The 26,420-nt window shown below is 42.1% G+C and overlaps 2 protein-coding genes across 3 annotated transcripts in view; one reads left to right on the top strand and one right to left on the bottom strand.

Annotated features, from left to right (window-relative positions):
* The window catches only part of cpped1 (calcineurin-like phosphoesterase domain containing 1), a 146,420-nt gene that overhangs the window by 51,960 nt on the left and 68,040 nt on the right, over window positions 1-26,420 (bottom strand). The gene's annotated exons all lie outside the window — the stretch shown is intronic.
* shisa9a (shisa family member 9a) overlaps window positions 1-26,420 on the top strand; it is a 59,282-nt gene that overhangs the window by 14,316 nt on the left and 18,546 nt on the right. The window contains exon 3 of the mRNA XM_079334057.1: window positions 23,991-24,161. Coding sequence (XP_079190183.1) covers window positions 23,991-24,161 — 171 coding nt within the window. The remainder of the gene's footprint in view (window positions 1-23,990; window positions 24,162-26,420) is intronic.

The following is a 26,420-nucleotide window of genomic DNA, read 5'->3' on the forward strand; positions in this document are numbered from 1 at the left end:
AGTATACTATTCTGATATTCGAAGTCTGACAGAGAGGGTAATGGTACACACCAAGTCTGAAAGATGGAGACAGCTGGAGAAATAAAGTGAGGGAACAGAAATGAGATGTGCGGAAGTGAAGGTAGAGAGATGAGCAAAGAAAGAACGGAGCCCACAGAGGGGAGGCCAAGAGTGTTTGCAGAAAGATGGAGTGAGGAAATCTATACCGAGACCATCGATCTTTCAGGCCTCTCCTGATATGAAAGTGGGAATCTTAGCAGATAGGATTCACACAAAGCTCCCTGTCGGGCTTCGCATTCAAGCACACAATGGCAAGGACCCACTGTTGTGCCGTCAAAGCTTTGACATTCATTTAGTGCTGAATTGGTCTTAAGCGCCTCTGTGTACGGAGTCCCTATTTGTTGGAGCATCAGCGAGTCTGTTACATGTCAAATGTGAACAAACAGTATTGATGAGGATGCGGCAGGTGCATCAGTCTTGCATAGTTCTGGTGGAAGATGAAAGACATTGATTTCTTGTTTTTGCTGGTAAACAATTAAAATAGAGTGGACTGGAGGAGGCAGAGGAAATGAGGTGCACACTGTATATATTTTATGGATGTCCCAATTTGTGTGTACCAGCACAGTCGGGAAAAAAACAAACATGCCTATTAGCATGATCCTAGTTTATTTCAACCTGGAGCTTCTTTGAAAAGCTTTTAGACATCATTTTTGATGAACATGCATTGTGTTAAAAGGAATACCGCCGGACCAATGTGGGATTTTTGTGGCCGATACAGAAATGATATCGATATTGGGGATGGGGAGAAAAAAAAGTCTGATCGTGACATATCAGCCGACATCTTCTTTAGATCTATGTTTAACCTAGAGTTACATAGATTTACACTCACACAGTAATGCAGCACTTCTTTGAAAATAAACAGAAGACAAACTGGTCAATCAACTGGAAAGTAACTTTGCATGTCGTCGCTTTATAATGATCGCTGTAATCCATAAAGCACACTCTGCTGGTGACGGCCGAGACTGCATGTTCGCTGTTCGACTGGTAAATAAATCTAGTTATAGCAACACATATCTGCGATAAATTTAGCAAACACTGATCCGAGACTCACTGGATATGGTAATACTGGCCAATATTATCGGCAGGGCGGTTAATCAGTTGGGCTCTATAAAGGAATGTGATGAAAAACCTCTCCTAAAAAGACAAACAGAGTTGGGGCATGTTGCCTTCGTCATAGGTTTTGCAGACATTCTCTGTCACTCTCCATTCTCTGCTTAAAGGACTGACTAATGTGTTACATAAAAATGCAAACCACTTATCGTTGATCTAAACAGAAGTAGTTTTGAGTGGTGGCCTTTGAGAGTTCAGAGAAGGGGCCTTGCCACCCCTGACATCTCCTCTGGATCGGCCCCTGGAAGCCGATTAATCGGGTGCTCGCAGCTGTTCAATTAATGAGAGCAAATCACATCTTAGGCACCTAACGTTTTTGTTTCAACTTTAAATGAAGTGGTTTTGATCATTACAAGAAAGTGTTGGTGCACAACTCGACTGCTTCCCCTTCAGTTTGCTGCACAACAGACTTTGAAGTGATTTTCTGGTGTTCTTTGATGCCAGCTTTTAGTTTAATGAGTGCAATACTATCGCACCAAAGTCTTAATAAATTACAAGTCGAGATGCATGTACAGTATATTAGATCTCTAAATAACTAGCATTAAAATGACACTGGATGTAAACTATTTACTTTCAAAGCTGTAATAGTGTTTCATACAAGTTAAAATACAAGAAACTTTCCCCTATAACGCACAGGCCGAATAATTAAATATTTAAGGTTGATTGCCGTGCAAGGACTAGCTGATTCGAGTCTATTAATATTTTATGGGGGATTTTTAAAGGTCAGAACTTCAAGTTAAGTTTTCAGGCATTCAAATCTCTGGTTCTTTTTCTGTTTGTTCCTGAAGTCCAACTGAAAATACAGTTTTCTAGTTAAGTGGTTTCTGCTTAGTCAATTAAATGCAGTGTTATGTGCTTATGCAAGTTAATGTGTTCTGTACAGTCGGCCTTAATGTGACGTTTTGCATGCATTGTGTTGCGCTCAAACATGCCACTTAACTGCCTGTCTGCCGCCCATGTTATTTCAGCATCACATTTAATTTCAGTGGGCTCTACCTGACTCATGTTCTCAGGCCCAATGTTTGTATTGATTTTAATCAGCACCCTTAATACATCCCTGCCATCATCCTCTTCCTGTTCAACACACCCCCTTTTCTCTCTGCCTCCTCCTCTCGTCCTCCCTGTTTGTGCATCTTCTTCCACCAGACGCTGCCCAAAGATCAACAGTTAAAAACCATATATGATAACTCATTCCACGCAGTACTGCCATGTGCAACAGATCCTTGAATTTCCCTCGGGATCAATAAAGTATCTATCTATCGATCTATCGATCTATCTATCTATCGATCCATCGATCCATCGATCTATCTATCATTAGATTCATGTATGACTGCCTGCCCTGACCAACACTGTCCATTTGAACCCTGATAATCATATGCATATCACATCCATCTAGATAGTAAAGGAACTGTGAGACAGGCCACTTTTCTTTGTTAGTCCTGTCCAGTTTCAGAGCGATGCCTGGATAAGATTCATGGACTTTCAGCGTTTTAAAACATGAATACTGCTTTGTTTAATAAAAATGTGACTATATAAAGCAGGGAAGAAATCACCATTGATGCTCTATTTAAAAGTTTAGAGGTTGTGTCTTTATCTAGCCTTGCATAAATTGCTCCCTGCTAAATGTTGACTTTTGTGTGTGATAAAAAAAAGCACTTTATTTATTGTTGCTGTCATGCAGAACCTTGGTGTAAAAAAAATTCCACATCAAAAAGTCTGAGAGGCAGGTTGAAAAAATGCTCGGGGTGCAGAGCAGAAATCAGGTGGCTTTGTGTAAGCGAGTCAGAATATAAAGAATCTCTAAAATGACAAAAAGTATCATCTTTTTTTGTTTCTGTGCTGGAATGAAAGCTGAACAGTCAAAGGGAGGATGGCGGATTAGTTTTTCAACCAATATTTGAAACCACCTGACATTTCAAGGGAGAATAGATTTTTTTTTTGTCTTGACTTCTCTTTCTGCATATTGGCAATGTTTTTGTTGTATCGCAATCTTCACCTGCCATTGATTGCTAAAACAAAAAGTTTGTAGCTAATAAAGTTAAGAGCGCCGTGCAGTTCCTCAGTCGCTGAGACTTTTCTCAGATTTGTCGATTGTTTGTGTGGTTGCTAGTGATTCAAAAAAAAGGTGTCCCTTTCTATGTATTTGCATATCTTTAGGCCAGAAATGGCACATCTTTCAGTTTTAGCAGGAACCAGTGAATGTGAAAAAAACTAAATATTTATCATCACATCGTCACATGCTCACAGTCCACATCTGAAACCAGCCAGACGTGTCAGTGTCAAATCTAACAAAGAAAAGCCTACAGATACGAACCAATGAGGGCTGATGATTTGATTTCCACCTCATGCCAATTCAATTTGCCGAACACGTTTTCAATTTTTCTAGAATAACACTGGTTTGAATATCTGAATATGTCCGTGACACGGACATATTCCAACCAGAAGCACGTCGAGCGTCCAAGCACTGGCTCAGTCCTAAATTATTTATTGTTTTCTGATGGCTAACTGACATCTCAGGTTTCTCCATCACCATGTGTAAACACCCACACTGTCTGCCCATCTGTGGTGGACTGAACTCCAAGACTGCTGCAATAATAAGTACAGATGTCCCTGCAACGTTTGTTTGGAGCCGTCCTTGTTTATTTTCTGGCCTGATTTGCAAACAGCAGGCGCGGGGCACACAGGTTGATGAGCAAAGGGGAAAGACAAGAAGGTGGAAAGAAGATGTGAGAGGGAGAGACAGAGAGTAAGCTAGCTAAAGTATGTTTTTATGGAGGATCATTTTCCTCCCCAGAAGGCACTGATTTACATTAATTACCGAACAGGTGCTAAAAGCGATGAATCTCATAATTAACCGGTTTGGATGAAGTTCATTTGGGGAGACATGAGAATGAGGCACATGTGTGCTGAAGTGTGTGTGTGTGTGTGTGTGTGTGTGTGTGTGTGTGTGTGTACATGCATGCATTGGAGCAAACATTAAAAGAAAAGTTAAAGACAATGTCACACTGTGTTTTTATAATTTAAAAAATGCATGCATGTATGAGATCTTCTCTGGTAGTTTGTAATTCAGTTAAAGCTCATATGAGGAAGTTGTGATGGTGTGTTGCCTTTGCTGATCTCGTTCTGATGTAAGCAGTTGTCTTTGATGAAAAAATGTCAGCTGCTTTCTTTGAACAGTCAGACATACGTATCACTCTCTTTTAAATCTTTGTCTTAAAAAAATATGAACAAAGGCTGTTTTGGCAACGTGCTGACGATCATGTAGTTGGACGCCTACTGAGCGGCGGTTGATAAACATTTACTTTAATGGTCTTGTTTGCTTTCGTAGGTTTTAGATGTTATTTCCCTTGAAACCCAACATGTAGATTAAATTATCTTTATAATCCTCATAGAAATTCATTTGTCATCATCTTAAATTGGATGCACGGTGGTGCAGTTGTTAGCGTTGATGCCTCGCAGCGAGTACAGTTTCCTGGTTCAAATCCCCATCGGACAGGAGCCTCTCTGTGTGGAGTTTTGCAGGTTCTCTCCGGGTACTCCGGCTTCCTCCCACAATCCAGAAATGCTCGTTAGGTCAGTTGGTGACTTTAAATTGGCCGTAAGTGTAAATATGAGAGTGGCTGTCTTTCTCTATATGTCAGCTCTGTGATTGACTGGTGAACAATCGAATGTGTTCCCCGCCTCGCGCCCAATGACAGCTGGGATCAGCTACAGAGTCTTCAGAACTGGACACTAAAATATTAAACCCTTGAAATAAACCATACCCAGTGATGTAGAAATACTTGAGATTAGAGTCCTATAGTCATTGTGACCATCAAACATCAATCCAGACTGAGAATGCAGCACAGCAGAACTACCATTTACGTCTTCATGGCTCAAAGCTGCATGAGAAATCCAAGGTGTGTGACAAAGCTTCAGTGTTTGATGACATGGAAATGATGAGATGTCCTGGGGACTTTGCCGACTGGTGAAGCTGAAAACGTCTTGTGGAACCATTTGGGAAGATTTCAGTTCATGTGGAGAATCGTTGTTGAGGGGGTCATCAAAATGTATTGATAGTTTGGGACTTTGGTAGCAATATGATTATATCGTATATGTCATCCTCCTTTGGCTTTTGTCATTATCCCGCTTCTGACACATGCAGAGACTTTTAAAACAAACTCTTCATGCGTGCAGATTTCTTGAGTCGTATTCTGGACCAGCATGCAGACTTTGATCCAGATTCCCTTGACGAGCTGCAGAAGAAAAGTCCACCTGTACGTCTTGGGTTATTTTAATCAAAGTGCTTTCATTGCACCTGTCAATAATGGTAATTTGATGCTTGCTGGAGACACATGATCTTGTTCTTTGCAGACATAACTAGTGAAATGCATTATCTTCATTAAAGTAGACCATCCAAATTGCATTACTTGGTGCACTTGCAGATCATCGTCTTACACAGGTTTAGGGTTTCAGTGTGGTTGTACAATTTGCAGGGTTGGTCGCATTCTGCTTCTCTGAACTGCAGTATTTAGTTACACTGAGTCACTAAAAGCGACTTATAATAACTGAACTAAGAATTTTTTGTTGTCTATGTTCATGCAGTCTATCAACATACTGACTTTTTAGAACGTAAATCTGTGTCAAGGCTGATGAACTCGTGGCTCCCTGGATGTGTAGCCAAGAATAAGTCCCCTTAGTGCTTTTCCCTCTGGGCTTTGGGTTGGATTTGGAGGGTAACTGGCTGTTTCACGGTGTCCAGCAGGGGCAATGCATTGGGGTTGGGAGTGGTCCATATGGGGATTTCCTTTTGACCCACTTTTTATCCCCATACTTGTGCACAGAAGCCATCTCTCGCCTGCCTGCCTCCCCGCTCAGCCACATTCGTCAAGCAGAAGGCGGTGTCTTTGTCTGCTCGCACTGGTTCCCTCGCGCTCCCTGTTGCCAAGACACGGATTGGTGCAGAAGAGCCGACAGTTACAATGGCTCTCTGCAAGGGCATTGCCTTGCAAGGACCCTCGCATGAATGGTATCACATAACATTCAGTTGTTCTTGCGTGTGCACATTAGCATGAAACAAAAGCAGGAACATAAAAGCATTCACACATACAGGAGAGCTGAAGTGTTGCACAATGTGAGAATATGAATGCGTTCATTAGGGGAAAGCAATCTGCAACAGCATGTGCAGCGTGCACACTACACCTACTCTTATGCATCAATGTTTGCTACCGTTTCTGTTGTTCTTTGGCCAGTTCTTTCAGCCAGCTTCGTGCCTTTCTCAGCAAGGCACGACGACACACTGGCACATTAACACGCTGAAAACACAATGACACACTCACACTGTACACATACACCCTGTCTGTGCTTGTGTTCCCCTGCTCACAAATCCAGTGAGGCAGCCGGTCTCTCTTTCTTCAGTAACCTACTTTCTTCTCCCCCTCTCCTTTATTTTTGTTTGAGTCCCCGACTCTCGGAGGGAGTACGGATGACTTGCTCTATATCAATTAGCGCCACTTTTAGTTTATATTGCACTAATGACAGCAAGTCGCCAAGGCATCTTTGAGGATGGATAGACATGACCTGTGGTGTAGTGAGGGTGGGATACAGTCAAGGGCTAATCTATCTCTTTTTGTGTGACTCTCCTCTGGACTCATGGAGGAATATCGCTTCCCCCCCCCTAAAAGTTTACATCTTTGTGAGCTGTGGGGAAAGAAGCAAGAAGGTATCAGATGCCTCTTTTCAGGATGTGTGTGTTGAGAGCACAATGGCACTCTTTGAGCCGCATCTGAACAAGAAAAGCAGAGACAGGCTCGGGATAAATACTCCGGGCGCTTTTGACAGCAGATGGACTGAAGGAGCAGGAGGTTTCGGGAGAGGAGAGAGCACGGGGAGAAAGAGAAGAGAGATAAACAGGTACACAAATAAACACGCACACGGATAAGAGTGTGTTGCCGACCGTGTGCTGATATTAAGACGGGCATATGGCAGCAACGCAGAGGCAGAGATTGGGGATCCATCTAAACACCAAGCCTCTCAATCTGGCCCTGTGGATACCCATCTCCTTGTTAGTAAAAACCACATCCCATCTTCAGTACACATTAAAGAAAAGGATACTTTCACAGAACAGTCAGGAGCACTTTTCTACGAGAACAAAGCAAAGAGACAAGGGTGCTGTTGGAGAAAGCATGAAAAGGCTCTTCATGTCAGCCTAAGTGAGCAAGCTGAATTAAAGAGTTGTCTTTTCTCATTAAAAGGAGCAGAGAAGATTACTTCCTTCAGAGATGGAGCGCAGGTGCAGGTTTCATCGCTTTGACTCACTTTGTCTATAAAGTATTGTCTTGTGGCTTTTTAACAAAGAAAAAAAAAAGGAAAGAAAGACAAACAAAAGAGGGATGGATTGCAGTTTGATTGTTTTTATTGAGGAAGCTTCTAAATGTCAAGAAATTATGAGCCTGCGAGCAAAACAAATTACGTCTGTAGATGATGATAAAGCATCATGTTATCACGCTGCTGCGCTTCGAGCCATTTTGAGAAAGCGTGTAACAAGGGGGTTATTTGTACTGAACCTCCCTAGACGTACACCTAGAAGCTGTTTCTTTGTTCCCCCAAACAAAGAAAGCCTGGTAATTGCAGTCTGGGATTGATTAGATTGTTCCGATGCCATGTGAACTGCATGCAGCTTATGCCACCACATTAAACCAGATTCGACTGAATTCAGTAATTATTGTCATGCATTTCTCATCGGCCCACTGCTGGCTGCGTGGCTGGCTTGCCGCTGAGGGATGACTGTGGGGAAAACTGCCTTTCGCCACGTCTTATTTGTAGGCCAAGAAAAGCCCCTCACACAGCTGTGCTCCGTCACTTAAACCTGCCGGGGTGTCAGCCCAAGGGCCAGGTGCCACAGCCTAAAGCTTTTAAACATAAAGCTTCTCTTTAGTGGAGCCAACGGAGCAGGCTGTGGGTGAAAGGCTGCAAGGGGAATACGTTCTGAGCTAAGAGCTCATTAAACACTATCAGCTGTGAGAATCCTGCCCTCAGCATGTTTGTGCTGTTATAATACAGACGGTATTAAGGTGAGACTAATAACCTTCATTAAAAATCTGATATGACCCCGTCACGTCGTCCATCGCTGGTGTATCAACATTTTAATAGATTTTTTGTGAGTGTGTATTGCTTCTACTTAAGAGCACATCTTCTCACAGCACAGTCCGAGCTGAGTTTTTGCACCATTTTCATGGAATAGTCACTTCGACTCACGTGGGCTCACTCCGCTCTTAAATTCGGTATCCCAGTCTACACGTCGAAGTGAATCCTCTTCCATGAGCATATGGTTTTGACGTAAGGGACTGTGTTTACTGAGGAGGGTGAGCAGGACGCCAAAGCGAAGCAGTGGTTTAGCTCATCTTAAACGGAAATGATCGACTGACGGGGAAGTGAGAGGAGGTGAACAGGTCATGTCACTGTTAGAGTCTCTTGACATTTACATCAACATCTATCAACACTGTTGTATAAATGATCAAGTTCTGTTCACTTTATTTTTAATATTCATATGATTACATGTAACCCTCCAGAGTCGGTCTGCTATCGAGGTGACAGTAGACTGTGGCTATTCATTCACAAATCATGCTTAAGTATTCAACACAGCTGTGATAAATGTTGGATGTGCTTTGAGTGGTCTAAAGGTAGAAATGAGCTAATATAAATAAATACCATTTAACCTTACACAAAAGCTTCACTTGTTTATTGCAGCGTTACGATAATTAACTAGAAGCCAGCTTACAGTGATCACAAACAGTTCAAAGACTGTACCAGAATTGCAACAACTCAAAGTAAAGGTAGTAAAGTAAACTCTGGAGACAGATCCTGATGCAATTCATAGTACCCACCCACACCAGAAGATGTTCTGTACGCATGTTACCTGTGCAGAACAAGCATACTAATCTAGCATGGAAGAACCGTGAAGCAAGGTCACAGAACAGACTGCACTAAGAAAAAAACGAGAATGCTAATGCTCACTGCAAGGATGCTTGACAAACAAAAACAAAGATAAATCGCCACAGAGGAACAATCAGGAGAAAGAGTCTTGGAGTTAAAGACGATCAGACGAAGGTGACACTAATTAGGACGGGGCAGACAATCAATCAGGCGGGAAACACAAAGGCAGGAAGTGGCAGAAACAAGAGGGCAGGCAAGAGCACAGGATAAAGAGAAGACTGAAAAAAATGAATGACTGTTGTGCTAAAGAACAGGATGTGGACACATCACGTACCAGGTGTGTGTAAAGTGGCTCAGAAGACTTGCTCTGCTCCTGAAGGTGTGCTTTTCCACCAGCAACATGCTAACATGCTAATGTTTAATTGGTCATATGTTGAAAACCCCGCGTTATAGAGCGCAAGCAGGAAAACAAATACAGCTGTCATTTAGCTCAATGGCTGAGTTTTGCATGACTGTACTAAATACCCTTACCTGTCAACCATTGGAAAGCAGTGTCCTCCCTGCCTCGCAGTAGTAGAATCTGGGTCGACTCTGCTGACATGTTGTCAGAGGTGTCAGCCCCCCATGGAGACACGCATCATTATCATCACCATCTCCCACCGCTTCCCTCTCTTGCTGTCTGACTCACTTTGTCTCTTGTTGCATGTAACCCTCAGTTGATGGCCGCAGTCCTTTTGCTGATAACAGTGAAGGATTGAAAGGGGCTCGGACGGCCCAGCGGGTCCAACGTATCACTGCCAGGTTTGCATCCTGTGAGGAATTTCAGGAATACCAAAGCAAGACGTGTGGAACGGCAAAGAAAAGTGGAAAAGTAAACTTTTTCGATTCCCTTTCCAGGCAAACAATAGGCAATCAGGCCATGACCTAAAAAAAGACATGTTACTGGGAGAGACACAGCGGATCACTGAGAAAACAATAGGTCCAGGTGTTATTGTGGTCGGTCTGTTTTCTTGGGTGGTGCTCCATCATCATGATGAATGGGGGATCCTCTTTGTCAATCATGTGCTTTAGTGGAGCAGGTATTTATTTCTCTGTTTGGGCTGTCTGCCTGCCTCTCTCTCTCTCTCTCTCTCTCTCTCTCGCTCTCTCCCTCCTTGTATGACTGATGAGGCCTGTCAAAGGGAGGAACACCCAGTCTGTAGCCACCGGAGACGACTGCCCAGGGTTCTTACTTGATAAAATCTCGTCTCAGAAGCCTTTAAGGTTTGGTATTTTGAAATGCCAGAGAAGTCAATTTTGTTGAGATTTTTTGGGGTCATGTGTCTGTTTTGATGAAAGCATGCACAATCACATACTTTGTCAGAAAAACACAAAATCTATCTGCAAATTAGAGCCAGACCAATTAATCAGTATCGGCTAATTTTATCGCAGAAGTGCACCAATTTATTTACCAGTCAAATTGCATCATCGTTGGATGTCACTAGCAGTGATGGATTAACACACACAGTACAAATCTCCAGAGTGAATTAGTGATGCATGCACATGTAAAGTTACTTTAATTGAGTGACCATCTTGTTTTCTTTAAACTGTATATATTTATATAAGTGTTGCATTTGAGGGAATAACACAAACAATGTTTATCTGAATCTATTTCAAAAGAAAGAACATAGATCTATGAAAGACATCAGCCGATATCATTTATCACAGTATGTTTTTTCTTTCCCCAAAATCCACATTGGTACAGGCCCCAAAGTCAGATATTGGTTGGCCCGACTGCAAACACCCATATTTGAGACGATAGGACATACTTTGACTCTTAAATGTATCATATACTAAATGTAACTCTTCAGTGTGTTATAGGTAAAGCACAGACATCTCCTCTTTGCACATTAAGATCCTGCAACAGCATCCTAACAAAGCTCCTCCTGCACCTGTTCTACTAATAACACAGCACATCTTCAATATGTTCCTGTTTGTTTGTGTTTCTCAGTTGGGTTACGGAGTTCCTGTTGCAGAGAGACTAACGTCTACACAAACAGTGGAAGTTCCCCATGCACACACACTCCGACATGCACACACACACACACACACACTGCGCTGCCTGATGTCATGCAGTTAAACACTGCCAACATCTCGCCCCTGTTACGCCTCTGTTACTGCCTCCAATGGCAGTAACTACTTTGTCCCAACATTCAGTCTCTGTGCTGTCCAAACTGCTGACCAGTTAAAACAGTGGCCTTCCAGTGTATGTTGTCATTTTACTCAGATCTTTGCAGCCTTCACCATCAGATGCCTGTCATGCTAAAAATTAAAACCAATTCAGCTGTCGCACTTCACTCTACAAGCCAGATTTGTCAACCCAATGTTGACATGAAATGACTGTCATTAGAAAACATTCAGCAGCTTTCCTGTCCAAACATCATTTTGCATCCTACCAGGTGTTCTCCCACACATCTGTCAGTGCTCAGCAGTACACAGGCAGGACTTACTGTTCAAAGAGTCTGATGAACGGGTCCTGTTTTCAGAGGTGTCGTTCTGCTTCTTACTTGCATGAAGGACCTTGGTGTGTGGATTGTTTTCAATGAGTCGTGCAGGACAGACGCCTCGAGGCAGGAATCCTTTAACGCTTAATGAGAGCGCAGAGTCAGTTGTAATGACACATTACAATTAGGTTACAAATGGCTGCCCCCATCTGCTATGGGTTAGCAGTTGGACACAGATAAATATATCCAACAACAGCTTTCATAGTGTGTGCCAGTAACAGTTCAAGGGAGCAATGATGAAATATGCTTAAAGGAATAAAAGTGTTCATGTTGAGTATTGGCTCATCTCACCTTAACTTCAGTCATGCAGCTGTCCTTTAATGAAAAGTCCTTTGTTTATAGATCTGATAAATATTGATATTCTGTGTGTGAGTCGTCCTGGATAATCTTCAGGATTACCAATCTGTAAAGTGGACATGAGCGTGAACTGTTTGTAACTTGTCTTTTTTCCAATCCTTTTGCTCACTGAATGATTTTTTGTTCTAATGAACCAAACTGAAAATGTTGGTGAAGTAAATAAATTAATTACCGTTTTTTTTGGACTCTGAAAGAAAACAGACTGTTTTATATTTACTGAATGGAAGAAACTCTTTTTTATTCATTTAGAAATTCCATAAAATACGGAGAACAAGTTGCACCGGTATATAAGAGTCTGTATTTGGGGGTCTCCCAGAAAGGGAAAAAGGTTTTAACAAACTTACTGTGTGATGACTTCCATTGTGTTTACTGTACACAACATGCAGTTTGTGTGCAGTTGTGTAGCTCTCTTAGTGGCTGCATTGTTACGTACCCCAGCACAGCTTCGGGGCGGCTATGGCTCAGATGGTCAGAGAGTCGTCACCTCTCAACCAGAAAGTTCAGGGTTCGATTCCCAGCTCATGTACGACATGTCCTTAGGCAAGACACTCAACCCTGAATTGCTCCTGCTGATTCGTTGGCAGCGTATGAAAGGGATTAGATACTTCTGATGGTGAATGGGTGTGAATATGTAGGTGTGACCTGAGTTGCCAGAAGACTAGAAAAGCGCTATACAAGCTCAAGTCCACCTTTTAGTGTGCAATGCATGATGAATGAATACGAGGTTTGTGCTGCTTTGTTAAGTGTTGAGTTTGTGCTGTGTTTTAAAAGTTGATTTTCTTTTAAAGATATTGACTCACAAAAGCTGACCTCATCAACCAAACCATCAGTCCAGCAAAAGGTCAAACTATTACACCCGTTACACCACAATGCCTGTGAACCAAGACATTTCAAGTTCACAAATCTATGAGGGCCTTTATAGATTTCAGAGACGCATATTCCTATTGATTCAGTCACTGCTCTTAACAACGTCCTCTGAGACCCGAGACAATTCATCGTCCGGTGGCAAGAGGGAAATAGATGTGGAATCCTTCCTCAAACACTCCACTGTGAATAGGAGATTTAACAAAAATGGAACAATAGAAATCTATAGCGCTTTAAAATCAAGGAGGTATGACGGAAGGCTTTTAATCATAAAAAGATGCAGCGGAAGTCTTTGTGCTTTCAAAGACTCAGGGAGGACCAATTAAGGGAAGATAAGCTCTATTTTCTCTGCTGTCGTTCCCCGACGTCATTTTTCATGACAGACTCTCAGTAATACCACGGTTTCATTACATCCCACTACTATCAGCTCAATGGTCAGCACTCATGGGAGTAACTCTGAGAGAAGCGATCACATTTGGAATAGAGTTGGTTGCACACTTTTGTTCGAATCTCTTGAGCATTTCTCGACTCTGTCTTGTGTTCCTCTCTCAGCGCTGAATCGCTCGCACTTTCTGTTGCTAAACGGGAGGTTTACTGGTGCGCTAACGAGCGAAAGAAGCTCCGCAGCATATGGTGATGATAATGAGATGAACAATGTTTGGAAAACAAAGCCATATATAAGGACGAGGATCTGACATGTTGCTTTGGAGCAGACAGACATCCTCCCACACTGCAGCCTTAAGGCAAAGCTACATGCCATATATTATTCATGGCCAAGCAGAGCCGAGTCCTTAAGGCAATGTTTCTGGGCAAATAAATGGATGTTAGAGCCAGTGACATGTCCTTTAGTACAGTACGGTCATTTTTATCAGAATACTCATGCTGCTTTAGTCCCCAAGTGTTTCAGGAAGTTCTCTAAGTAAGCAACCAAACAGCAAGGTCCTGCAAGACCAAGCTGTGCAACCCAATCCAATCAACAAGTAAGAGGCCAACTCTCACCATGACCCATATAACTTCGAGTGCATCACTGAGGGAATGCTACTTTCAAAATCATGCTAGTTTAAAAAAAAAACAGCCAAGCCTTTAATATAATAATAATCAAATATACTCTAAATCATTTGTGGAGTCATCACTTTGTAACAAGAGAGTGAAGTCAAGTTCCCACTGGATTGGTTGTTCTAATCAACCAGCTTCATACCCTCCCAGTCACAACTTGAGGTGCTCAAGTATAATATTTAATATTCCACCAACATGTCTCTTCTGCATAAGTATCCCGTGGGGTACAACACCTCTTGTTAAGAATCCATTTTCTAAAGCGGGCTACTTCATGACTTTTGAAGCACCTCTAAAAGCGGTGTGCTGTTTCCTTGGCTTTCATGGAGCTGGCCCTCATTCAAACAGTTTGCATTCGTGTCAGATACTTTCTGTCAGTGGGCTTTTTGGACCTTGGACTTCTAACTTACCTCCGACTGCTGACTGTGCCAGCATGGTAGCAAGACTCATGCAGCCTCAGACATCTGTTCTTAACTCAAAGTTTGTCTCTTTGACTCTCTGGCAAACTTTGTTTTTTTAAAGATAATGATTCAATTAATCCCCCCCCCTGCAAATCAGGGGGGCCGGACCGGGTCACTCAGGGCCTGAACATTTTTTCATTGCCCAAGCTATTTCATGAACTAATTCACCTTACCTCACACCACACAAAGTGGATTTACCACCCAGCTCCCGGCTAAGATTCCTGTGAGCTCAGCAGTCTCATAACAAGGCATGTGGTCCCTCTGTGATCCTCGCCGTCCACCATGCTGCGGCGGAGAGATAGGGGCTGAAGGGATGAGGTCAAGATAGACGCACTGCTTCTTATGTTCTGTAAACAGACGGCAGTGCAAATAAATAGGAAGCTCTCCACTCCCGCCTCACACAGGCTCACACATAACCTTCTTACCATTTTTCAGTGTGACTAAATATGCATATGCAGAGAAAAAGAGAGGACCAGACTCCTACACGAGCACAAGGATGTGTGCGACTCACACGAGAATGAATGATTTGGACAAGTCAAAGCTTCAGACAACATAATAAATGCAGAAAGCTTCACACTAGGGCTACTAGTGAATAAACATTTCCTCCCTCAGTGGTAGTCTTAAGGCATTAGTCAGCTAGTCCTCACTGATTACTAATATGAGTTCTAAAGCAACATATTTCTGAGCGTGTTAAAACCCTAACCGATTAGTCGGCTAAACATTTAATTAATTTGGTTTTTAAATTTAACATCCCTCCACTGCTTTGTTCTCCCAAACTGTCGTGTGGAGTGCTTTAGTTGATGCTACATTTGGCTTCAGCCTATAGCTCTGGCTGCTAACAAGCTAGCTAACAACATAGTGTAGGTTAGCTATAAGACATTGCAGTAAGGTAAAGTGTAACAGAATGTAGGTTGCCTTTTTTGTGACAATTAAAGCTTAACGCTTAATCGTTCTCCAAGGTGGGCACAACTTCAGACAAATGGACCGGAAATGAAGCCACGGCTATCTTAGTTTGTTTGTTTAATGCTAATACATAAAAAAAAAAATAACTACAAAAAAACATGAACTGGCTAACAGAATAAGAATAGCATTAAGAATAGCTGAGTCATGCTAGTCTGGTCCGCTTCTCTGAGCCGTCTTTATGAACAGTTTGTGCTCTTATATAGTGACACATGACTTGCTCTTCACGTCTCTGCTGCCTGGGTGGGAGGGGGTGTCTAATGCGTTCATACATGGACACATTTTTCCTTTGCCAATTGAAGCCCCTATCTCTTTTATTTTAAAAGGAGCAAATTCACATGTGCCACTTCAAACAAGAGTCAAGGGCTGACCCAGAGTGCTGGATTTTAAGGCCCAGGATGAGAAACATATCACCAATCAGTAGCTTAAGACGAGTCCCTATAGGCAATCGTTTGGTTGCACTCTAGTGCCCTCTATTGACCAGTCGACACTGGCGTAGCCTATATTTCTTTCGAGCCCACCTCCATTAAAGGGGAAGGCACTTTTAAGACTTCAGATAGGTAACAATGGCTATAATAATAGACAGGTGCTTCTTGTGGATGGAGTTCTGTGATGTTGTTTTTTTCCCTTTTGCCACAAACTAACTTGGTAGCTATTAAGGGGGTGCCTGACTTCACACTTCACTGATGTATTACGATGTGAGTCTCAGGATGCCTTACCTCTTCGGCTCCTCTGAACTTTTTACACAAAGATGTTTGCTGTCGCTCCCCATTTCTCAAAACAACAGAGGCAGCAGCTTTGGACATATGCACACATCTTATCTTTCAGGTTCAGCCGCTTTTTACACAGGTTTCCATTGTCATTGCAGACTTTAATGTCAACATCTATTCAAAGTTAAAATGTTCTCCTCCGTTATATGCAAAGATGCCTTTTAAAATTGCCTTTTTAAACCCGCCCAGAGTAACTCTTTCAATAAAACATGCATGCACTTTAGACAGTGCCTGACAAAGCTGAGGATGTGACCTAGAACAAGCTCAGAGAAGTGAAAGCAGACACGTGAAGAAAGAGTGAGAGAGATGAACAGACAGACCGACGAAGCAGCAGGCAGCATAACATAGGTTGCATAACAATGACTTTTTCAGTACAGTACAGCCAGCCTGCCTGTTGATATGTGGGCGCGGGTGACTGCGGGACAATGCGAACTCGGCGTGTGCTGCAGAGCAAATACTACACGAGAGAATACTGTTGCCATGACAAGAGAGGAGAGGAAGAGAGCGAGGGATGGAGAGGGGTTGAGTAATGACAGACAGGCAGTTTTGCTGTTTAAGAAAAGAAGAGGGTTTATGCATTTGCAGAGTGAGGAGAAAGAGCGAATAAAAGATTAGTCAGCTGCTTACAATTTTTTTCTGTGCTGAATCAAACAAGCAGAGAAATTAGACTGTAAAGCCAGTGGCGATGGAGTCAGGCCAAGCATGAGATTGAAGCACTCCTACATACATGTGCTCAGGCGCTCTCTTGATCTTTTTCCTGTACTTTCTCTCTCACAAACACACCGCTCAGTTTACATAAAGGGACAGCTGTGAGAGCTGTGTTGTCTACCCTGTTCCGGCAGAATATATTCTTGTCTTGGGACATGAGTAAGACACAGATACCAGTTCTGCCCTGGGAGGATTGCCTCTCGGTTCAATGCGAGGATGTCTGGCTTCCCACCAGGGACACCGCACAGCTTTGAGATCACTCCCCGTTTCAGTGCTGTGCGACTCTGCCCCTGTATTATACAGTGCACACTCACTGTTGTGCTTTCCGTGGACTTTCTGCTACCTGCCGGTCATAAGCTTGTCATCTTTGCACACTTACTGGAATCCTGACTTTCCTGTGCCGTTGCCCTGCAGGAGAATCAATATAAACATCTTTCTTCTCTTCATTAGAAATGAGGTTCAAGGATGGCATACAAAGTGCACAATGAAATCAACTGCTTTTAACCACAACTACTGAATTTGATGAGGGGAAAATGACAACGACTGACATTTAGAAATCTTCTTGAAGCCATCTAACTGGCTCTGAGTTGTGACAACTGCAGCTATTTGCAGCAAACATAAATAGATTAAATTACAGTTCAGAACAGAGGATTTCCTGCTTGTCTGGGAAAATATAAAACTTTTGTTTCATGAACATGTCTACATGAAAACATCAATCAAACATGACCCATACAAAGCTGGACTTTTGAAGGTCTATCCATCCATTATCTATTCTGATTTTCCCGTTTGGATTAGATCCCAGCTGTGATTGGGCGAGTGACGGGATCAACCCCGGATTGGTCGCCAGTCAATCACAGGGCATGCAAACACTGGGGAATCACTAATTTTTGCATGGTCATCAATATCAAAGTGTCATTCTCCAGTGTTTGTGTGACATGCAGTGTTAAAGCACTTTGATGAGTCAGAAGAATAGAAAACGACTATACAAGCTCAAGTTCATTTACCAATATGTCTCTAGTGATGGGTTGCTGTGGAAACCACTTGTCAGTAAAAGGAAGCCACGCCCTCAACTTTTCCCTGTCTAGTGTATAAACCATATAATGGAACTATGTGACTGCTAAATATCATGCCTTTTGGAAGAAGGCTTGACACTAGTGATTTAGACCTTTTAACTGATTGGAAAGGGATAAGTGAGGAAACGAATCAAGCAAAAGTTGGGCTAATTTACCCATAGAGGCCTATACAATCAAACTTGAGCCAACGTATTAAGTTGGACTGCCAAGAATGCTTTTTAAGGCATTTTCAAATTGGTATTCCTTTCAGACTTGGATATTGCCTCCACTTCCTATACAGGAAGAAAAGCGTAATAGTCCAGAGAACGGATGTAAAGATAAATCGTAAAATCGTGACAAATCAAAGGCGTCAATGTTCACATCAGTAGTTTTCAAAAAAAGAATAACACGGTGAGCATCAGCAGCTGCAGAGCAAGATTTAGACATCGAGGACAGAAAATGAAAGAGGTGAGAAGACAAAAACTGTGTGCAAATATTACAAGAAGACGGGGAACTACACAAACAGAACACAACCAACATGATGCATACATTTTTATGATGTAACACCTGATTTACAGTAATTTACAGACGGGACTCTTTATAGTTGACCTGCTTTCCTAAAGAAATCAACCTGTTCTTCTGATGCATGCTCATTGAAACTAACCTGCTAATTTTACAACTTTTCAATTTGCATCCTTGTTGCAGGACTCCATGTGGAGTCAATAATTTATATTTCCTTAAGCACCTTTAATGGCTACTTAAGAGACTGCATGCCAGTGCCTTTAAAACTGTACTTCAACATTCATGTCCTATTATTGGAGTGCATAAAAGTGAGCCTCTTAAAGAGAATTAAAAGAGTGTGTCACAGATTGCAGAAGGTTCTTTTGATGTATAGAATTGGATTTATGCTTTTAAGAACCCCAGGCGTCCATAACCAGTCTTTTATTTTGAAGTCTCTTTTGAATGCCCATTTATGGAACGTTCAACCTGAAAACAAAGCAATGATTTTCCACATATCAAGGACATTGTTTTTTTAATATGCTGTACCTCCAGCATTATCTGCAGGTTATATGATCTCCACTTGTTTCAGATCAAAACATTATGCCAGTGCATTACGCCATGTTCTGTTTTTATCTGCTTTCATGAACACAACATTGTCAGTGCAACAGGGCTGCTCACAGGTCCAAACTTATTAATATCATAACTTTTTAACAGTTAAGTCATTAAGGTCACATTTCAAGTGTGCCTTGGGATGCCATTCTTTGGTGAACACTGATGTGTTTTTTAATGTGCTGTTGGATTCTGGACCCAGCGGACTTTCCATTGTTGCTTTCTTTCTGCTGCTTTTCTCTAATCTTGAGTTAATATTCTGACTGGAGGTTTGTTTTACAGAAGTAGGAATTGTTGCTTGGTCTTGGTCAAACATGTCATCAGGGGCTCTGATTGTTTTCCTTTCACTGTTTGTGATCTTTTTCATCGACATAAGAAAGCAGGATGTGAAAGTCGGTGAAAACTTGACAGTGGAGCAGAAAAAGAAAAAAAAAGTAGGATTATGGCACAGCGTAATGGAAGCAGCATCCAGAACTTGATTTATTTTTGTCCCTCTCGATTGCATAAGAAGAGTTGAGCAATTATGTGTGTTTTGGCTCAAATTCCCATAATCTTGTCACTTGTCAACTGAATGTGTGAAGGGAGTCAGCACTCCACGAACCTGAATTAATTATAGCTCTCTGTAAGCAAACAGAAGCGGAGAAGAGATTTCTTTTTCAATATGAAGAGAGGAGTATGAGAGTAAACAGGAGAAAACTGTGGGACAGTGTGATTCACAAGGAGCAGCAGTGAACGCCGTTACTTCTCAGGTTGTACAGGTGAGCAGCAGAACTGGAAAGGAAAGCATCAACTAGAAAGCCATGTGTCATAAACTGGATCACTGAAATTTGGTGTTATAATCTTAAGAACTGCACAAAATGTTCCACTCAAAAAATAGCTTCAGAGTCCAATAAATCCACTCGCACACCTTTTGTAAGTTCTAACCCTAACAGCACTGCTGCTACCTCTTGTATGAATCACTGTTCCTTAAGCCTCCATGAGGTGCTTTTGAGTTTGCTTCTTTCAAACTTGGCCTGCTGCTGATGACGTAAATCCAATATTTTTTAACAGGTGCTGGTTAAGCAGGGGGTATAGGGCGAAATCTGGACAGCCTTGCTCTCGGTCCTGTACTAATTGTGATTCTGTCTGAACACTCACTCTTGTTATGGTTTTAAAATGTTTATTGCTGCAGAAAAATATAGTTTGGAGTTTCAGGCTCCAACCTCATCACTCCTCGCAGATTTATTTTGCGTTCAGAAATCCAGTAGAGATGAGATAATATCTTAATCCGCCCTGTCGGAGCCTGCAGGTGGATGGCGCTGGAGGAGGGGCGGAAAGTTCAAGCTCAACAAAAGGTACGAGGCAGCAATATTAATGACAGAGCAAAGGGTAAGACCACAATTCTTTTAGCGTGAATATATAGGCCGCCACATTGGGAGGACACTTTGACAGGTGAATGTGAGAAAGATGCAAGTCAAATATGAAATCAGTGCAGCTCAAGTTGTCTGTCTGAACTCACAGAAGTTACTCCATTGGCTTGGAGCGGCACTCTTGGAATCCTCAGGGAGAAATTACAGATACAGATATGGTTGTTATGAGAGCATTTTAATCAGTGGTACATTTCTTCTTTTGTATTAAGAGATGCTTCACTTTGCTGTTTTTACTAATTATAGAAATCTCTGAACCCATCAGTGATTGTTTCATGATGTATGTCTCTGGGAGGAGCAGCAAACTTAGAGAGGCTTCTGGGTAGCGGTAAAGGCTTATATATGTATGCAAGTGAAGCTTGGGCAGATGTTGATTTATTGTTATTAATTATAGCCATCGTCTTCATTGTAAGGTCCGCAGGGTCCAGGAGTTATGATAAAAAACATCTGCAACAAAAATCTCGTCCTGCACCTTCAGATTCTGTATTTTTCTGCAGAATCTGTTTCAAGAGATAATGTTCAAAGAAATAATTTAACATTTTGGGAAATGAGCTTTAGGACGGAGAGTTCAATGAAAAGATTCACGCGAAGATCATGTCCGCCTGTGAAATATTTAACGACAACTTTTCCGCACTTCGCTTGGCCGTGTACGAAGGTCAACCCCAAGCGGCTAGATTCACAAGTTCAAGGCCATTTGGGAACAAAGAAAACAACGTGTCACTTTGTTTTTCTCAGAGTGTATATCTGTACATTTGGTGCCTGTTATGATGTAATATTGATCTAGTAATGGGATACACTGTCGGCAGTCTGTTCGTGGTGTTTTAATTCAAAGACGTGCCGAATGTGGCGTCCGTGAGTGGAGTCGGACTCCTCTTCTGGCGTGCGGTGGAAACACGAGCGTTAACGTAGAGAGTGTGTGATCAGCTTCAGAATGTGCACCACTGGTGGACCGTGGTACAAACAACATCCTGTGAGGTTTAGCAGTAACACTTGTGAAGGGAAGCGACATTTTGATGAGCTAGCTAAGCAGCAGCTATCTCACCTGGCAGAACACACACGAGTCCCATTTAAAACCTTATGTTGGTAGATTTCTTCACAGGCTACGCTGTTTAAACCAAACACTTTTTTTTTTTACATTTGTTGGGCGTCTTACAAATTTGTATAAAACTGCAATCGAGAAAGACTAAACATGTGAGGCCATCTCCATCTGGTTGTTACTCTTTTCAATACATGAAATCCATAACTGATCGCTGATTCACACTGTTCTAACCATTTCATGGCAGAGCGCCTGAAATAAAAAAAAAAGGTGGACCTGGGCTTTGATAGGAGATTGAATTCCATAATTGCGCTTCACAACCAGACAAAATCCATTATGAAAGGAGAACATTGGTGACCTTGTGTCGGCCATTTTGGTCCGCTGTAAAAACGGAGCGGACTCTTTATTCCTGACTGAATGGGGTTTTCCCAGAAATTCTGTGAAATGGATGAGAGAGTAGGGCTCCATCTCTGTACAATTTTCGCCCAAACGCTTTTCTTACACAGCCCACAATTTAGCTGAATTCATGTATCCTTGAGTGAACCGTCATCTACATGCACTTATAATACCTTTTCCTTTTCATCAGGCAACATGGGACATTTCATCACATTGGGGAGTCTATTCTTTGTTCTTCACGCCTTCACGCTGTGTCTCTCACGCTGATGTTCTTTTTAATTGTCTCCACTCTCTCTACCTTGTCAGTCAGTGTGTGTGTGTGTGTGTGTGTGTGGGGTTTGAGTCGGTGCCAGGGCTCAGTGATTAATTAGGAACAACACAACTTGCTTTTCCTTGACAGTTGGACTCGGCAGGTTTAGAGCCTCGGAGCACACCCCTTGGCTCAACAATGCACCGCTGAGATGAAACAGGGAGAAAATGGTGGAGGAAATCAATATTGTCAAGGTGTGACCACACAATTTCCCCTTTCTGTTTGCTGAGAAGCAAAAGAAGAAAAAAAAGGTTCTTTGGATGGGCAGCTGGATGGCCAAAAGGATATAGCTGTGAGGAAAAGTGTGTATTTAATCTGTGTCCTTCCATACTGTTTATCTACTTTATTTTCGTGCCTTTTTTGTTATATTTTTTTAAAAAGTTCTCCCCACTCATTTCATTTCATGCTCTCCCTGTATGTCTTTCAGGCTTGTTTCCCCCCCTTTGGACATTTTCTTGCGTTTTTCATATTTTCAAGCTGCACTTTGGGAGCTTACAACAGAATGTATTCATTTAGTCAAAGTCAGACTGACTGACTGCTACGCTTCTCTGCTGCTCTCTTACCACACATCCTATCCACACGTGCAATGATTGGTTTCAGTTGAGGATGTGTTGTCAAGGAGTCATAGAAAACTTGATTGTTGGCTCAAGACTTTAGCTATAGATCATAAAGCGTTGAAATGTTACCTGAGAGTATTGCAATGGGACTGGCTTCAATAGACACATTTACAGTACATAGTCAGCAGCTCAAGCTAATGGACGGAGTAGTTGGCTCAAATAATGGCCGATGGATACGTTCTTTGAATTGGCAAGGTGACTTGCTAAAACTTACTGATAAAGAATGAACATTGGAAGGTAAAAGTGAAGGTGTATTGGTGCGATCAGGCTGCGTCACATGAAGGAAGGCTATTCCTTCAAGCAGGCGGCCCGTGGCTCCTCTCCCGCATGTTATTGCACACTCTTACTCCAAACGTTGTACTCTATCCACCGCCTTTAAACAACAGTAGAGCTTAATGAAACAGCCTAGCAAGAAGAGAATCAATACATTTGGCTTCAAGTTAGCAAGTACAGTGTTAAAGCAAATGGTTAGCTAAAAAAACAATATGGAGAGGTAAGCAAAACTCATGATAAAATATGAATGTCTATATAATATACTGTTAGCATCAGCACGATACTTTTCATGCTACATCTGAAGCCTGCAGCCTGGTTCATATGTGATGGGCTTAGCTGATTCAATAATGAAAACTGTTTGAACTGTTCTGGTCGCTCAACAGCTTTTACAATCACTCAAGCAAACCTCATCCAAAGATGTTAACTGGATGTGTAAGTGTAGTGTTCTTCAAACTCCCATAGCATCCTCGTAAGCCAAACATGCTGCTAACAAGCCTTAGATTATTAATAAGTGTTGAATGTATCATTTGAACACTCGTTCAGGATTTAAACACTCGTGTGGACCGAATACCCAATGAAGCTTTGATACGTTCGTTTTCACACCAAGCCACCGTAAAGACGAATTTAACATGCTTAGTGCACTGAAAAGTGTATTCAAGCTGATTATCTAAGCTCCAGTGACATACATGTACTGACACATATAGTAACTGATAAGCTGCATCTGTGTACATATACACTCTGGATTCAGCCCAAATGTGTAATAGGCAGCATGACACACACACAGCTGCAGCTGTGGATTGATGGCAGGAAGCCATGAGCTGATGGACCTGACTTGAATGGATGTGAATGCATGGATGTCATTTCAAGTGGCTTAAATAGATGGTTTAAAAACGCAGGTGTTTTCTAAGTGTCCTGTCAAGATGCCCACGATGCTTCTCTTCTAAAACCTTTTTTTTGTAACCTTGTCCTGTCATGTGTCCTTGCCAACAGAGGGGGGTCAGATCAACAACAACGTGGGAGCGGGCTCAAACATGGTCCAGCAGCACCCGTACCCTGCCCTCAGCCAGCTGGCTCACGTCTACGAACAGCAGCAACATCAGCAGCAGCAGCAGCAGCAGCCAAACAAGGACATCAACAAGTACGCCTCCCTGAAGGCTGTGGGTGAGTGACTGTCAACTTCTCCACCAATTTAAATCTTCAGGCAAAAAGAACAGAGTAAGCTTTAACAGTGTGTGAGCTGTGTGCTTGGTGTTGGGTTGTTAGTTCTGAAAATGGATGTTGATTTTAAATGCTGACTGCGGCAGCGTTTGGACAGGATGCATAATCATCAGGGCTTTCCTTATTTTTGTTCCCAATCTTATACATTTATTGCTGGCAGTGGATCTCGAGGTTTTTGGGTTTTTTTCCCATTTACTGAAGATTTTTGGACCCAAACACAAGCAAAGGGCAGCATTGATTTGAGGTTTCCAGGAGCCGTTTACAGCAGTCCTGCAGGCTGACAGATGTTAGTGAACGCTGCCTGCGCTGTGAAAAAGAAAACAGCCTGCTTACCGAGCTGTTTGACAGCTTAATGCATGCCACCTGATTCAACGGGCTCCGTTGCTGGTGCAACTGATTTGAATTTGGCTCAGCATCCCAGTATGTTATTGGCAATGGCATTACTATTTCATAACCTGAATTAATTTCAGCTTGACTTGTGAATTTTTCAGTATGCGTCCCTTCCCGTTATGACTGAGAATTCAGCCAACTCATAACTGGAATAAATCAGAGCCTGACCAATACGGGATTCTTGATTATTTAAGATGAAAAAAAAAGAGAGAGAGAAAAAAAATATATGGATATGATGGCTGGTGAAGATAACTTTGTAGCAGGAAAGGTTAAAGACATATTCTTTGTTGATTTTGCATCTCTTAGGTACTTCGAAGGTAGCTTTCTTCAGTAATAACAACAAAAATAAGATGTTTTCTTATCATCTGATCATAAAGCAAAGTGTTCATTATCTGTGGTGCAAAAAAGTAGAACATATTCCTAATGAGTTGTTTTTTTTAATATATAAACCTCATGTTTTCAGTATGCCAGGCTGCATAAAGTCAAATATCCCATTCATAAGACAAATGTAGGTCTGTGTTTTCTCCCTGTTGTAAATGTAATTGGTGTTTTCTTTGATACACCGCATGTGGCTGATTCTGACTCATCCCGAAACATGTTACAGTAATAGATCATCAGCATTGTTTGTGCTGCGTTCTGCTTTTTTGCTGAACGCAGGAAGACGTCGTGTAATTATTGTAGCAGTTAATTTAACTGCCAGCCGAAAGAAAAACAGAAAAACAGATAAATAAAATGTGATACGTGGACACAGCATCTGAAGGATGAAAAGAAAGCCAACACATGAGAACATCAGTGACTTCATAATGTCTTGACAACCCCCTAAATAGAAATATAAGGAAATGGGTATTTTTAGCAAAGCTACAAATACGACTGCTGAAAATAGTTCAGTCGTCTAAAATGCAAACTGGAGACGTGTTGGTGTCAATCCCCGAGGGTAGAAGACCAAATGGAGTCTTTGTTAACTCAACATTTTGAGCCCGTTTAATAAAAAAAAGAAAAGGAATCCATCTTTTTTTTTTCTCCCCACGAGCAGAGCAGCCATAGCACACGCGGCATTCTGGGTGAGAGACTTAGAGTTTCTCAACTGGAGACCCGACTCTCTGATGTAAGGCTGCAGCTTTCCTTTCATCTTACGACACATTAAACCAACAGATGGATGAAACTCGCTCTCTGAGGACGGAGCACGGCTTTTTGAGAAGCGTAGTAAATCTCTAACTGTAGGCGAAATAGAAGAAGAAGGTTGAGCAAAATCAGGTAGAAGGAAAATTCCTTCCACAATTACTGGCGTTTTAATAAGTTACACTTTGGAAGCTATTTCCGAGCTAAATGCATTTTTACCACACCGTAACCATTTATTTCCCATGTGATACTGCTTACCCCCATTCTGAGCGTCAACCTCACCACTTTACTTTAGTTTATTAAGTTATTATTTTGTAAATAAAAGGAGCAGCTTTAGTATTTGTAGATACTTTCCAGCTGTAGTCGCCCCCCCCCCCCCCCCCAGCCCGTTGTGCGCAGCAAACCTAAAATACATTAAAAATTAAAATACAGGGAGCGCCGGAGGTGCAGTGGCACTGCGCGCGCTCCCATTTATCGAGGCTATGGTCCTCGTGTGGGCGACCCGGGTTCACATCCGACCCGTGGCAACTTTACCGCATGTCTCTCCCCACTTTCTGACGCTATCCACTGTCCTGTCCCAAAAATAAAAACCTTAGAAAATAAAGTTAAAATACAAGAAAATAAATTACACGTTACATTTGCAATTACAGAAGGCCTAAACAAAAGGAGGCGAGACGAACAGATGCACAACAT

This window comes from Symphodus melops (genome assembly GCF_947650265.1).
Source record: "Symphodus melops genome assembly, chromosome: 21".
In the NCBI taxonomy this organism is placed as follows: domain Eukaryota; kingdom Metazoa; phylum Chordata; class Actinopteri; order Labriformes; family Labridae; genus Symphodus; species Symphodus melops.